General features: G+C 39.5%; 1 protein-coding gene across 1 annotated transcript; it reads left to right on the top strand.

Annotated features, from left to right (window-relative positions):
- Nucleotides 1-449: 449 nt before the first annotated feature.
- LOC140815506 (uncharacterized) lies at nucleotides 450-4,973 on the top strand. The gene is made up of 6 exons (XM_073174595.1): nucleotides 450-1,773; nucleotides 1,921-2,298; nucleotides 3,129-3,181; nucleotides 3,309-3,422; nucleotides 3,522-3,711; nucleotides 4,159-4,973. The coding sequence occupies exons 1-6, from the start codon at nucleotides 450-452 to the stop codon at nucleotides 4,971-4,973; spliced, it is 2,874 nt and encodes a 957-aa protein (XP_073030696.1).
- Nucleotides 4,974-17,084: the final 12,111 nt, after the last annotated feature.

Consider the following 17,084-nt stretch of genomic DNA (forward strand, 5'->3'; position numbering starts at 1 on the left):
AACAGTCCTGTAGTTGATAGTAGATAGAAACAATATAGCTTATTGTCTTACTTGAGTTGTATGTGTATATTTATTATACTGTTTTTGCTGCATTGACGTAGATAGTGTGGTGATTGCACTATTTTGTCGTATATGCATTATATTATTACGTCGTCAAAAAGAAAATTTTTATGCATATGACGTCACATGTTGCATGATTACGTGGCGAGGTTTGGGGTGCCACATTGGTGGTATCAGAGCATATGTTAGATGTCTGGGATGGTTAGGAGTTGGGTTTGTGATGAGTGAGTTGGATGACGATATTATTTGCCTGTGTCTGTGCATTTGAGTTGGTCTTGATATGATTGATTGTTCTTTAGTTGCATGTGCTTTCGTGCGAAAGGTGTGATGATGATGAGAACTGGATTTTAATTGTTAAATGTTATGATTAACAATTTGATTTCCAGTGAATGGCAGCTAGAGAACAGGTACATCCACACGAGGAAACGGACGAGGTTGACAGTGGGTTTGGGCAGATGAATCCATTGCCACCTCCTCCTATGGGACAGGCACCTGCAGATCAGCCTTTATTACCTAATGAGTTGACTTTAGCACAGTTCAACAGTTATTTTCCGCCGAGATTTGATAGTTCTGAGACTGGTGAGCGAGCAGAGGAGTGGATTGAGAGGATAGAGCAGATATTTGTGACCGCTCCGTGTGATAGGTCTGCTTGGTTACGATTGGCTACATTTCAGATTTCGAGGAATGTATTATTGTGGTGGCAGACGACTGAGGCCGGATTGAGAGCTCAGGGCCATACTGTTGATTGGGATGTGTTTCGATCTCGTTTTCTTGATAAATATTTTTCTATAGCAGCCAGACAGAAGAAAGAGAAAGAATTCGAGGATTTGAGACAAGGTAGTATGTCTGTTGCTGAGTATGAGTCTCGGTATTCTGTGTTGCTGAAATATGTGCCACATATTGCTACAAATGTTCATGCTAAGATGAGGCACTTCTTGAAAGGGTTGAAGTTAGAGTTATTTGATCATGTGCAATCAAATAACCCGATATCATTTGAGGATGCAGTGATGAGGGCTGAGATGGCTGAGTTGGTGATGCAGGAGTATGGGGCTCAGGGACGATTATCAGAGCCGACTAGGGAGTCATTGCGACCACATGGACAGTCTTTTAAATATCAGAAGGGTTCATCCTCTTCATCCTCATCTGGGAAGCGCCGATTTGATTCACGACATGTTGAGAGTCGTGGGGGCAGTTCTCAGTCTGTTCAGGGACAGAGAGGGGAATCCAGAGCAGTGAGATGTTTTCGTTGTGGGGGATCTCATCTGATCAGAGAGTGTACGCAGACCGAGATCACCTGTTTTGAGTGTGGCAGTGTTGGTCATCTGGCGAGACAGTGTCCTAGTTGTGACGGACAGCGAAAGCCTAGGAGTGCTAGAGGTAGATCCTCAGAGAGAGGAGGACGACAGCCTCAGCAGTTTACACCACGACCTTCTGGAGGACAGCCACGTATGCAGGGAGCTGGTCCGCCTCAGGCACAGGTGTATGCTTTGACACGAGAGCAGGCAGAGGAGGCACGAGAAGAGATGATAGCGGGTAATTGTTATTTATGTTCTTATCCTGCTTATATTCTTATTGATACTGGTGCCTCGCATACATTTATATCGAAGAGGTTTTTGGTTGAGCATCATATGCGCTCATCTCCATTGTCTATGCCTCTTTATGTTTCGACACCTTCTGAAGTTGATATATCAGTTGTATCTATGATATCAGATGGTATTATTTCTTATGAGGGCTATGAGCTGAGATCTGATATGATTATTCTAGAGATGACTGATTTTGATTGTATTGTGGGAATTAATGTGCTGAGGAGATATTGTGCGGCAGTTGATTTTTATCAGCGGGTGGTATATTTTTATACAGATGAGAAAGAGCGTTGGACATTTTATGGGAAGGGTTCTCGTCCCCGTGTTCCGTTGGTATCTGCCATCTGGATGTCTCGGTTATTGGAGCATGGGCATGAGGGTTATCTTATTTATGCTGTAGATGTGACAGAGAAGAAGAAAGAGGTGGGAATAGAGGACATACCTATAGTTGCTGAGTTTGCCGATGTATTTCCTGATGAGATTCCAGGCTTCCCACCAGCTCGTGAGGTAGAGTTTGGGATCGAGTTGATGCCAGGTACTTCCCCTATTTCTCGTACTCCTTACAGAATGGCACCAGCAGAGTTGAGAGAGTTGAAAGCCCAGTTGCAGGACTTGCTGGACAAGGGATACATTCGTCCTAGTGTATCGCCTTGGGGTGCACCAGTCTTATTTGTGAGAAAGAAAGACGGAACGATGCGGCTTTGTATTGACTATCGACAGCTGAATAAGGTAACGATTAAGAATAAATATCCCCTCCCTCGTATTGATGATTTGTTTGATCAGTTACAGGGAAACTCAGTATATTCGAAGATTGATTTGAGGTCAGGATATCATCAGATACGAGTTAGAGAGGAGGATATTCAGAAGACAACATTCAGGACCAGATATGGGCATTATGAGTTTTTAGTTATGCCGTTTGGGTTGACGAATGCTCCAGCTGTGTTCATGAGTTTGATGAATAGGGTATTTCAGCCTTATCTCGACCGGTTTTTTATTGTGTTCATTGATGATATATTGATATATTCCAGGAGTGAGGTTGAGCATGTTGGGCATTTGCGTTCAGTATTACAGGTGTTGCGAGATAGACAATTGTATGCCAAACTCAGTAAGTGCGAGTTTTGGTTGGATCGAGTGGTCTTCTTGGGTCATGTTATATCGAGAGATGGGATTTCTGTTGATCCAACGAAGGTCGAAGCCGTGTTACAGTGGTCTGCACCTACATCTGTACCAGAGATCCGTAGTTTCTTGGGTTTAGCAGGTTATTATCGTCGATTTATCGAGGGATTTTCAAAGATTGCTAGGCCTTTGACACAATTGACTCAGAAAGGTGTGCGATTTCAGTGGTCTGAAGCATGTGAGAGGAGTTTTCAGGAGTTGAAGCACCGACTGACGACTGTACCGGTGTTATCAATCCCTACAGAAAATGAGAGGTTTTTTGTTTATACTGATGCATCATTAAATGGTTTGGGATGTGTTTTGATGCAGGATCGACATGTTGTGGCATATGCCTCGAGATAGCTGAAACCACACGAAACAAGGTACCCTGCGCATGACTTGGAGTTGGCAGCCATTATCTTTGTCTTGAAGATATGCCGACACTATTTATATGGTACCTCGTTTACGATTTATACTAATCATAAGAGCTTGAGATTTCTGTTTACACAGACAAAGTTGAATATGAGACAGAGACGGTGGCTAGATTTGCTAAAGGATTATGATTGTGAGATTGAATATCATCCTGGTCGAGCCAATCTTACAGCTGATGCACTGAGTCGTAAAGTGAGTTGTACGGCAGAGGATGTGGGTCGCTTATCAGCTATGATGATGTCTTGTTGTTCCTTGGGATATGATTTTGATATCTCGATGACTCCTATCCAGGTATCTACCTTATTAGCTGAACCTGATATATATCGTTGTATTCGTGATGCACAGATGACAGATGAGAGAGTTCAGCGATGGAAGGAGTTGGTTTATCAGAAACAAGATACTCGTTTTAGAGTCGCTGATGATGGCAGTTTGAGGATGAATGATAGATGGGTAGTTCCTGATATATCTGAGTTGCGTCAGGGTCTGTTGCGGCGTGCACATTGTAGTCGATATTCTATCCACCCTGGTGGCAAGAAGATGTATAAGGATCTACGCTCTCAGTTTTGGTGGAAGGGAATGAAACGTGATGTGATTGATTTTGTACGTCGATGTCTCAATTGTCAACAGATCAAAGCTGAGAGGAGAAGGCCAGGAGGTGAGTTGAGGAGTTTAGAAGTACTGACTTGGAAATGGGAGCACATATCGATGGATTTTGTTACTCATTTGCCAAGAAGTACTGGAACTATTGATGCTATTTGGGTGATTGTTGATCGATTGACGAAAGTTGCACATTTTATACCCTATAGCATGAGTAGTACGTACTTGACGATGGCACAGTTGTATATACGAGAGATTGTACGACTGCATGGGATTCCAGTGTCTATTATATCTGATAGAGATCCTCGATTTACTTCTCATTTTTGGGAAGGATTGAAGACTGCGATGGGGACAGAGTTGAGTTTGAGTACAGCTTATCATCCTCAGACAAATGGTCAGACTGAGCGTACTATTCAGACGCTGGAGGATATGTTGCGTGCTTATGTTATAGATTTTAAATCTGCTTGGCAGTCATCTATTCCATTGGTAGAGTTTGCGTATAACAATAGTTATCTGAGTAGTATTCAGATGGCTCCATTTGAGGCATTGTATGGGAGACGTTGTAGATCTCCGTTATATTGGGATGATGTTGATCGAGCTGCAGTTACCGGTCCTGATATGATTCATGAGATGGAACAGAAAGTAAAGTTGATACAGCAACGATTGAAAGTAGCACAAGATAGACAGGCCGCCTATGCAAATAAAAGACGAAGACCCTTAGAGTTTTATCAGGGCGATCGAGTATTTTTGAAAGTTTCTCCTTTTCGTGGCACAGCACGATTTGGTATGAAAGGAAAGTTGGCACCGATATATGTTGGCCCGTATGAGATATTGCAGCGGATAGGCACTTTGGCTTACCGATTGGCTCTACCTCCATCTTTATCTGGTATTCACGATGTGTTTCATGTGTCGATGTTGCGGAAGTATGAGCCGGATCCTTCACATGTGTTGGATATTTCTGAGGTTCAGTTAGATCCTGATGTGTCTTATGTTGAGAGACCAGTTTGTAATTTGGATCGATCTGAACGGAAGCTTCGTAGTAAGCTTATACCGATGGTGAAGGTTCAGTGGGAACATAGAGGTGTCGAAGAGGCCACTTGGGAGACAGAGCGGCATATGAAGGAGCTCTACCCCTACTTATTTTGATGGTATGACGTATCTTTATTTATGCATGTTATTATTGTTGTTGATTAATTTCGGGGTCGAAATTCATTTAAGGGGGGTAGAAATGTAATGCCTGAAGTAAATATTACAAGTTGTTGATTTAGTAATGTGATATTACTAAATAATTAATTATTTTTAAAGAGAGAAATATGACATATTTTGGTACATATGAAGTCCAAATGATTTGAAATTTAGATATACCGTAGAAAACTCAAAGATATAGAAGTTTCATGTTTTGAGTTTTGGAAAACTTGATCGTTTGACTGGTCCAAAGAGATATACCGATGTTAAAATGTTAAATAGTATAATGAATTCCACCGAGCTCAACAAGGAGAGAGCAGAGGCGTGAGGTGTGAGGGTGAGGGAAATAGAGTATCAATTTTATTTTTGATCGTGCGCCTTATCAGTTTATCCAATAGACGAACCGACTTCAGTTTTGGGATCGTTGACACGAGGTCTTCGATTGGAGGTATAAATTTTATAGTTTTGGTGATGTTTGAAATTCGTCGATTTCTGGAATAAATCTGATAAATTGTTAAATCATACTGAAATTGAAGATTATTGAATAGTGTATGATTTTAACGAAGTAGAGAAGATTATAGTGGTGTTATTTTGAATTATTCCTAATTTGTTTTAATTAGGGATTTTTAATGTTTGGATTGAGATTGGAGAGTTGTTTGTCAGTTGTTATTAATTCTGATTATATATTCGGAGTCTAAGAAGTATAGGCTACACGTTGATATAAAGTTTTTGTAATTTGACGGATGTTGTAAAATAGCCTATTATTTGAAGTTAATTAATAAGGGTGTGTTTGATAGTAGTATAGTGAATTAAATACACCATAAATATTAAATTGATGAAAGATAAAAATTTATAACCGAGTTTTTTATATTTTGGTTAATTAATTGTTGTTGGGCTATTTGATGTTGTATATTGAGGCTGTTATGATTGTGTTGATACGGTGACAATTATCTGATAATTGTTGTTGAATTATTTAGATACGTCACTGTTGGGAACGAAATTCCGGCGTTTGACAAAAGTTTGAACAACTGTTTACAGCAACTGAATTGGACTAACTGCTCATCAGTCAACTGATCGCCTCAACTAAAGTTTACTTCATCAGTCAACTGATCTCTCAACTGTACACATCATCAGTTGAAAGCGACAACCGACAAATAGTACAGCCACCTGTGAACTGGTAGTGGCTCGCCGCATTTCAGAAATGAACAGTGTACTATTGTCAGGATATATCGACGTGGCAAATCAACGGGTAGAATATTCAAATATCTTTAATGTTACCGTTGAAAGGGAAGCCTATAAATAGTCGAAGGCAGCAGCTAAAGAAATCTCTCGCATTCTCAGTTATCTTACTTGTTGTTACGCTGTAAAAATATCCGCTTACACTCAGACATCAAGCTCACGCTTATCAGTTATATCAGTAGTATTCAAGACTACGTTCTAGAGCTTTCATAGCACTTTGTAATCATTTGATATATTTTTCAAGTTGTGCTAAGATCAGTTACGATCTGTTAGAAGTGTTGTATACTAAGAGTTTCAGTTTTGGCAAAGTGATAAGTCCAAACTGAGGTGGGTCAGTACACTGTTTTGTATTTGATCAAAGTCTTTTTGTGAATATCCTATCTTCGTGATAGAAGGGGTGACGTAGGAGTTATTCAAGTCTCCGAACATCCAGAAACAAACTGTGTCTTTATTACTTTCAGTTATCATTTTCAGTTAGATACTCTATCTTTCAGTCAATTAGTTTTCCGCAACTGTTTAGTCAGTTTAACTGATTGTTATTGACCGACGGGATATATAGATTCAGTTTATAACATAACTGAAATCAGTCTGTAGAAGAATTTTGTAAATTGAGCAGTGTTTATTCAACCCCCCCCCCCTTCTAAACACTCTTCACTCTAGTCACCGATCCTTTCAAGTGGTATCAGAGCAAGTCATATCCTTTCAAAGATTATCTACACTGAAAGTGCTCACTATGTCTTCATTCAACAAAATTCCCATGTTCTCCAGAAAAGATTTCGACGATTGGAAGATCAGGATGCAGGCTCATCTGTCTGCACAGGATGATGACATGTGGTACGTTATAACTGACGGACCCATGAAGATCTTGAAAGCCAATATAGCAATTGCAATCACAGATGGAGCACCGAACCGTATTGAAAAGCCCAGAGATGAGTGGACTGCTGAAGACAAGAGAAATGCAAATCTGGATAATGTAGCAAAAGATATATTGTACAAAACACTGGACAAAGTGACGTTCAGTAAGATCAAGATGTGCAAGACGGCCAAAGAGATTTGGGAGAAACTAATCCAACTCTGCGAAGGCAATTAACAAACCAAAGAGAACAAGCTATCTGTTGCAATACAGAAGTTCGACAACATCAGAATGAAGGTTGGAGAAACAATACATGAATATGATGAAAGAACCAGCTGCATCATAAATGAACTGAATGCACTTGGAAAAGTGTATACCAATAAGGAAGTGGCATTAAAGGTTATCAGAGGTCTTCCCAAAGAATGGGATGTAAAAACCATGGCTATGAGGGAGTCTAAAGATCTGAACAAAGTGGAACTCCATGATCTATTCGCTGACCTAAAAGCATATGAGTTTAAACTGCAAACTCGAGAAGGAGAACCATCTACCCCAGCAGCAACAACTGCTTTAGCTGCTGTAAGATCAGAACCAACTGGTTCAGTTGAGAAAGGCGCAGATCAACTAAGCAATGACGCAATGTCATTATTCATCAGGAAATTCGGAAGATTCATGAGGAAAAATCAAGGAAACTTTCAGAAGCAATACCAAAGAAATAATTCTAGAGAAGAGTCCAATGCATGCTACAACTGTGGCAAACCTAGTCATTTTATTGCTGACTGTCTCAAACCTAAGAAGGACAGTCAAGTGTCAACTGAAAGAAAGAAGAAGGTGTATGAGCATAAGAGGAGATCTAAGGATGATAAGAAGCCTTACAGAAAGAAGCATGAGGTACTCTTGGCTGAGGATAGCAAAGCCAAGTGGGCAGAGACTGACAGTGAAGAGTCAGAACCAGAAACCTCTTGCAGCTCTAGTGAAGATGAGGAAGAAGTAAAGTGCTTAATGGCTGATGACACAGACGATCAGTCAAGCAGCCAACTAGGTATTTGACTTCAGCTCAACTGATTTCACAAGGGAAGAACTTATTACAACTCTTCACGACATGGTTAGTGAATATCAAAAGCTTGCCTCGTCATTTGAAAAGGCCAGAGTAGAGCAAAATGATCCTATTGACAACAAGACAACAACTGATATATCAGTTGAAATGTTGAGTCTAAAAAGGGAGATTGCCGAACTCAATACTGAAAAGAGCAAGAATCAATTAATGATTCAAAAGTTGATGCTTGAAAATTTAAAGCAAACTGAGCTCATTCAAGCTTGGAATAAATCATCTGTTGCATTGACTGAGATACAGAAATCTCAGAAATCATTTACTGATAAAATTGGATTAGGGTTCAGTAATCAGGATGAAATACCTTCCAAAGATATTCAACCAAAACTGAATATGGACAAAGGGAAATATATTCACTTTGTCAAATCAGTTATGGTACAAGAACAAGCAGAGCCAAGTAAAATGATTGAACAGCCGACTCATAATATGAGCAAGGGCAAAAGATGTGGTATTGGTTATAGCCCAAAAGCCGTGACTGATTCACGAAGTCAGCCACCAAAATTTTTCAGCAAAAACTATTCAAGAAGCTATTCCAACTACTACAACAGCACGCCAGTTCAGAAAAGATACTGGCTGAACAATCAGTCGAAAAAGGGCAAATCACATATTGTATCCCCTGCACACCATACACCACACACACACAGACCGGGAAAGACAATTTGGAATACAACAACTGGACGGTCAGTCAGACTGATCCAATTTTGGATTCCTAAAGGACTAATCAACTTTGGACCCAAATAGACAAAGGGTACCACAATCTTATTTTGTGTTTGACTGCAGGTAACAGGTACAAGCACTGGATCTATATGGTATTTGGACAGTGGATGTTCACGACACATGACAGGAAATTCAAATTTATTATCTCAACTGACCAAGTACACTGGACCAAACATCAGCTTTGGAGATAACTCTAAAGGTAAAACTGTGGGTAAGGGTAAGCTTATCCATGGTAACTTCACCATTAATGATATTTTATTAGTTGAGAATCTCAAGTATAATCTGATCAGTATCAGTCAGTTATGCGATAGTGGATTCTCAGTTCAGTTTGATAAACATTCTTGTTCAGTCAGAAACTCAACTGAAGAGATTATCCTAACTGGAAAAAGGTGTGGAAACACTTACAAAGTCAGTTGGAATGATCAACCTTATGCACCAGTATGTTTTATTGCTTCAAAATCTTCTAAAAACTGGTTGTGGCATAATAGATTAAACCACCTCAACTTCAAATCTATTGCTTATTTGAGTAACCACGATCTTGTTACTGGATTGCCCAAAATAGATTTTATCAAAGACAAAATTTGCTCAGCATGTCAGTTTGGTAAGCAAATCAAATCCTCTTTTAAGAACAAGGGTTGTAAATCTTCTTCCCGATGCTTAGAACTGCTACACATGGATCTATTTGGTCCTATACCAGTCATGAGCTTAGGGGGAATGATATACACCTTGGTGGTTGTAGACGATTTTTCTAGATTCACTTGGGTTATATTTCTCAAGTCCAAAGACCAAACTGCTGCTCAACTGATTAAGCTTTTCAAAAGATTATTAAATGAAAAATCAGTTGGAATTGATAGAATCAGATCTGATCGAGGAACTGAATTCATCAATCAAACTCTTTCAAATTATTTAGAGAATACAGGAATCAAGCATGAGCTCTCAGCAACCAGAACTCCTCAGCAAAATGGTGTAGTTGAAAGGAGAAATCGGACCCTTAAAGAGGCTGCTAGAACGATGCTTGCTGATTCTTCTATCTCTCAAAGGTTTTGGGCAGAGGCAGTGAACACTGCGTGTTATACTCAAAACAGATCAATGATTAATAAGAATCATATGAAAACACCTTATGAGATCTGGCATGGAAAGAAAAGTGTGGTTTCTTACTTCAAAATATTCGGCTGCAGATGTTTTATACTTGTCAATGGTAAAACCCATTTAACAGCTTTTGACGCTAAATATGCAGAGGGAATATTTCTTGGGTATTCTTCAGTTAGTAGAGCTTATAGAGTCTTCAACAAAAATACCTTGAATGTTGAGGAATCTATTCATGTTGTGTTTGATGAATCTACACTAACGTTTAAGCCAACTGATACAGTTGAGCTAGCTGATAGATTTACAGATATAAGCTTGGATGATGATGAAGAAGATGCTCATCTAAATCATAATAATCTCCAATCACATGAACCTGAAATATTGGATCAATCAGCTGAGTTGGAAGCAAATCCTGACATTCAGTTAGTGGAGCCTACAAATGAGAATCAGTTGCCAACTGAACTAGCTCCAACTGAAACTGAAGATATTCAGTTACCTACTGAGGATATTGCTATTACAGAAGAAACAAATGCTGAACTCAGATGGAAGAAATCACATCCTCCAGAACTGGTGATAGGTAATCCATCTGATCCGGTAAGAACAAGAAATCAAATGCTTAACTTATTTATCCATTCAGCTTTTGTATCTCAACTAGAGCCAAAGAAGACTGATGAAGCTCTTGCTGATCCTAACTGGATAAATGCAATGCAAGAAGAGCTAAATCAGTTTACCCATAACAATGTCTGGAACCTAGTTCCAAGTCCAACTTCTAAAACTGTGATAGGTACAAAGTGGGTATACAGGAATAAGCTGAACGAAGATGGTTCAGTTGTGCGCAACAAAGCAAGGCTGGTAGCACAAGGTTATAGGCAAGAAGAAGGAATTGATTACGACGAGACATATGCACCAGTTGCAAGACTGGAGGCAATCAGAATATTCCTTGCCTATGCCTCTTTCAAAAATTTCAAAGTCTTTCAAATGGACGTAAAGAGTGCATTTCTGAACGGCCAGTTGCATGAAGAAGTTTACGTTGAACAACCTCCAGGTTTTGTAAATCATCACCTTCCTGATCATTTCTATCATTTGAACAAAGCTTTATACGGTCTCAAACAAGCTCCAAGAGCTTGGTATGAAACTCTTTCAAAATTTCTAACTGACCATGACTTTTCTGTCGGATCAGTTGACAAAACATTGTTCAAATTCTCCAAGAATGATCATATTTTACTTGTTCAAATTTATGTTGACGATATTATTTTTGGGTCAACTAACCCCAAACTATGCGAGAAGTTTTCCAAGTTAATGCAGGAAAAATTCGAGATGAGCATGATGGGTGAGCTGACATTCTTCCTTGGTCTTCAAGTGAAACAACTGGATTCAGGAACATTTATCAGTCAAACCAAGTACACAAAGGAATTGCTGAAGAAATTTGGCATGGAATCATGTTCAGCTGCAAGCACCCCCATGAGCTCATCAGCTAAATTAGACACTGATCAATGGGGAATATCAGTTGAGACGACACTCTACAGAGGTTTAATAGGTTCATTATTGTACCTAACTGCAAGTCGTCCTGATATTGTGTTTGCTGTATGCATGTGTGCAAGATTCCAAGCTAATCCTAAGCAGTCACATTTCTCTGCTGCCAAACGTATCTTGAAATATCTTAAAGGCACGCAAAATGTTGGTTTATGGTATTCTAAAGACTCATCTTTCAGTTTAGTTGGCTATTCAGATGCAGACTATGCAGGATGCAAGCTTGATCGGAAAAGCACAAGTGGATCTTGTCAGTTTCTAGGAGACAGACTGATCTCTTGGTTCAGTAAGAAGCAAACATCCATAGCAACTTCCACAACTGAAGCAGAATATCTTGCTGCTGGAAGCTGCTGTGCCCAACTGCTCTGGATTCAGCAACAATTGAAAGATTATGGTGTTGATGCAAAAGAATCGCCAATATTCTGTGACAACACGAGTACAATCGCTATTACGTATAATCCAGTTCTTCACTCCAGGACTAAGCATATAGATGTCAGACATCACTTCATCAGAGACCATGCTTTAAAGAAGAATATCAGATTGGAATACGTATCAACTGAACAGCAAGCGGCTGACATTTTCACCAAACCACTGGCTGAGACTAAGTTTTCTCACTTTCGCAATATACTTGGATTAATTGATTTATCTTAATTAATGATCATTGTTCGTAATTTGTTGTTAAGCTTTATTGTTTTTTACTGAATATTTAAGTGAGTTGCTTATTCTTATGAGTTCTTAACTGATGTCAGCAAGTGTTTGTGTTGTTCTTATGTTTATATCTCTTACAGATCATTGGAGGCAGAAATAAAAGAACAACGACGATAAAACATAATAAATATTTTATTGAGGAGGAGAAGAGGAGCCGGTTACAATTTCATATTCTTCCTCCACAGCAATTATCCACAAACTCATCCATGCAGCTAGTGCTGAGGAAGAGGTTTTGCAGAAATTGTGGGAGGCAGCGATGCGGCGGAGGATCTCCAGCTCCTTCAGAAGAAAGAGCTTGTAGAGATAACCTTCTTTAAAAAGGTCCACCCCGCAGGAACCTCTAGGAGCTCTCGCACCTCTCGAAGTTGGGCCTTCCGCCTGAAAGTAGAGACCCGCCCAGAGTAATACAGGAACTCCAGTTCCTGCATCTCTTCCCAGTAAGGAAGGCTAGCGTAGAAGACTTCATCCTCTATGAACTGCTTCCTGGCCTGCAGTGTAAACTGAGCGTCGCTTGAGCTTCCAGCTTCTGCCATTCTCCTTATCTTTGAAACTTACTTGCTGAGATAATTTTGGCTAACCCCTTCACTCTTATTTATAGGCCAAAAAGAGGGAAACGAAAGGACACTTCTCTCTGTGACGTTTGCTATGCCGAGCACCATACTCATCTTTAATCATTACTGTCTATTGCCGTCATTTTGCGTTAATGCATTTATTAAGGGGGAATAATGGTTCAAGAGGTTAACTGAGAAGACAGTTGTTAGTGAACTCTCGACTGAAAGAACCCAGTCTTATCAACTGACCTATCAGTCGAATTTTCCACTAATCTTCTCATATAAGTTAACTAATTAAACCAATTATATTCCAAATCAAATGACGTGACTGTCTGCTAAACTAATGATGAATTTTGATTTATGACGTGGATTCATTTTAACCACTCAAATTGTACACACGATTATAGCACACGTACACACTTTGCCTCTTTCAAAAATTTCTATGGACTGACACGTGTCCAAAATTTGAATGGTCACGTACATATGTACTATTACCCGCTTCATTTCAGTTTTACTTTTCGACTAATTCAAATTTTCTTTAGAGCAAGAACTACCTCATCCTTCGAATTTTCTTTCAGGAAATTTATCAGTTATCAATGGCAACTCAAATTCCCGCTTTCATGCTAAATGCTATGGCCATCAACTTTGGATCTATCTTATCCTTCGGCGATGCTGAAGTCCAGAAAGTATTTCAGAAGCTTGAAGTTGCTGGTCTAAGAACATTTTTGGGACAATCTTCTCAGGATATCTATCCCAAAGAACTTCAGGATTTCTACTCTACCGGCATGATTGATTCTGAGGGAAATATCAATTCTACTATCAATGGTCAGTTGCTGATCATCTCTGAAGATTCTCTTGGTGATTTATTTTATTTACCTTCTGAAGGTATGGCACAACTTTCGGATGTTAAAGCATCTGATATTGAGGAAATGCAAACCCTTCTCTCTGCTGATGGACAGAAGATTAAAGTTTCTGATCCTAAAAAGGAACTCAAGCATGAAGTTCAATTGCTGGCTGATGCAATTGCTAAAGGGCTTTTGGCAAAAGCTGGATCATTTGCTGCCCTAACTTTGGAGAAATTTCAGGCCATTACTGTTATTATGGCTGATCACAAACTTAACTGGAAGCATCTCATATTTAATGTTTTGAAGAATATGTTTCTGTCTTCTAAACAATCCAAGGGTTTTGCCGTTCAAATCAGTTATCTGCTGAAAGCAAAAGGTTTAGTGGCTGAGGACTCTGAGAGGACATCGAAATTTAAGGTGTTCAATGCAAAGAACACGATGCCAATCAAATCCAAAATGGACATAACTCCTACTCAGTTTGTGCGAATCAAACAGGAAATTGGGACTCAGTTAGCTGCTCCCAAATCAGTCAAGAATGCCAAAACGTTGGCTCAACTGAAGGTTGCCAAAAGGAAATTGGTTTTAAGTACATCAGAGTCAGAAAAGACTCCATCACCTCAAATTGCGAAGAAGCCAAGAACTCAAAGGGTTAAAACAACTTCTGAGGTATCCATTCCCACTGACGAAATGATTTCCTTAACTAATCAGCAGCCTATAGAAGCAGTTCCTCTGCAGATTATTCCACAAGCTGATTCAGTAAGTACCATAAAGGAATCAGTTAGGACCCAAGCTCCTGTTACTCAAATATCTCGACCAATTGGTGTAGCACCTGCCAGACCCAAAGGAATAAAGTTTGTAGAGCAGGTGGAATCAACTCGAACAGGACTGGAAATTCCTCATATCATGAGTACTGATAAAGGGAAAGGGAAATTGATTGTAGAACCCATACCCTCCAACCCAATTCAGACTCATATTGATCTTGTATTGGCAAAAGTGAACAGTTTTGCTGCTGCAAAGACTAAGTCCTATGATGCTTGGGTAGCCTATCGTACTGAGGTTTTTGCCAAGCAACTGAAGGAGAAGTCCGAGTTGAGAAAATTCATCAAGCTGGAGGCCTTTGTTCTCCGAACTGTCAAAGCTGCCTCTATTGCTCAAGCCATGGAGAGGAAAAGTTATTTCTTTGATCAGATGAGAGCGAAGAAGTTAGCTCAAATTGTTGCTAAGCTTAAAAACAACTACTTGCCAACTGGCCCTACTTCATATGCTGATCAAGCTGTAATTACTCAGCTTGACACTGACCTTATAGGGCTACTATCTCGAATCAAATTTTGGGAATTGAATCAAGAACTGGTAGTCTACCAAGGAGATTCAGATAATGACGATGAGGAACTAGTTGAAGAATCATCTTCTGACAAAACAGAACCATCATCAGCTTTAGTTCTTGTTCCAACTGAAGAGCTAGTTTCTGATAAGCTTCTTTCACCGCCTGTTGAACAACAACTATATACTGAAGCTGAGCTGTCTTTCGCTCATATTGATGAAGTGATTCAAGCCGTGGTGGAGAAATCCCACCTTAGTGCACCAGTTAATGACAAAGTTGATCACTCTGCTGATCAAACCAATCCAGAGGTCACTATTCCTTCAGTCGAAATTGTTCCACCAGATCAATCTGCTGATCAGGTCATACCAACTGATGTGCCAGATGACTCAATCGATCATTCCCTAGAGGCATCAGTTCAGGTTGTGTCACCATCAACTGAACAAAATCCTTCATCACCACCTCGGGATCAAGCAGAAATCCCTGCTGCTGATATTTCAGTTCGAAATGTTACTGAAACAATTTCCACTGATCAAGCCTTGATCGTTTCTGAACTTAATACAAGTGAACCAAGCACTTCTCGACAATCCAATCCTCCATCTTCAGCAGATTTTGATCTCATTTTTTAAGAAGTCCAATATATGCAGGACAATATGAGTCAAATAATTACTGCCATTTCCAAGATTCAAAATACGCAACTTTCGCACAGTCTGAAGTTGGACGATAATCAGGAATCCTTGAAAAGACTGAAGGATATCCAATCTGCTGTTACCGCTCTTTCTTTTGCAGTTGGTGATATTCAGAAAAATAAAGGTATCATGTCCAGTCTGACTGCCACTCAAGAATTAATTACCCATCGCGTCAACAGTGTGGAATCGCTTGTGTCTCGGAAAATTGAACTACTGCAAGTCACAATGTCTACTGCTATTAAAAGTATGTCATCCTCTGTCAAGGTTCTTTCTTCTCACGTTCGCAAGCTATCTGACAAGATGGAGCAGTTTGACAAAAAGAGGGAAGAGAAGAGATCTTAGGACAGCAGAAGAAACAATAAGAGCAGTATCTATTGTATTCAGTTGATTATGAGAATTCAGTTGATTATTCGACATTTTATTTTATCTAATGAGAATTCTATCTAATGTCTCTTTCTATTGTTTTGTCAAACACCATAAAAGGGGAAATTGTTGGGAACGAAATTCCGGCGTTTGACAAAAGTTTGAACAACTGTTTACAGCAACTGAATTGGACTAACTGCTCATCAGTCAACTGATCGCCTCAACTAAAGTTTACTTCATCAGTCAACTGATCTCTCAACTGTACACATCATCAGTTGAAAGCGACAACCGACAAATAGTACAGCCACCTGTGAACTGGTAGTGGCTCGCCGCATTTCAGAAATGAACAGTGTACTATTGTCAGGATATATCGACGTGGCAAATCAACGGGTAGAATATTCAAATATCTTTAATGTTACCGTTGAAAGGGAAGCCTATAAATAGTCGAAGGCAGCAGCTAAAGAAATCTCTCGCATTCTCAGTTATCTTACTTGTTGTTACGCTGTAAAAATATCCGCTTACACTCAGACATCAAGCTCACGCTTATCAGTTATATCAGTAGTATTCAAGACTACGTTCTAGAGCTTTCATAGCACTTTGTAATCATTTGATATATTTTTCAAGTTGTGCTAAGATCAGTTACGATCTGTTAGAAGTGTTGTATACTAAGAGTTTCAGTTTTGGCAAAGTGATAAGTCCAAACTGAGGTGGGTCAGTACACTGTTTTGTATTTGATCAAAGTCTTTTAGTGAATATCATATCTTCGTGATAGAAGGGGTGACGTAGGAGTTATTCAAGTCTCCGAACATCCAGAAACAAATTGTGTCTTTATTACTTTCAGTTATCATTTTCAGTTAGATACTCTATCTTTCAGTCAGTTAGTTTTCCGCAACTGTTAGTCAGTTTAACTGATTGTTATTGACCGACGGGATATATAGATTCAGTTTATAACATAACTGAAATCAGTCTGTAGAAGAACTTTGTAAATTGAGCAGTGTTTATTCAACCCCTCCCTTCTAAACACTCTTCACTCTAGTCACCGATCCTTTCAGTCACAAGCCTCAG

Source organism: Primulina eburnea, chromosome 15 (genome assembly GCF_022965805.1).
Source record: "Primulina eburnea isolate SZY01 chromosome 15, ASM2296580v1, whole genome shotgun sequence".
Taxonomy (NCBI): domain Eukaryota; kingdom Viridiplantae; phylum Streptophyta; class Magnoliopsida; order Lamiales; family Gesneriaceae; genus Primulina; species Primulina eburnea.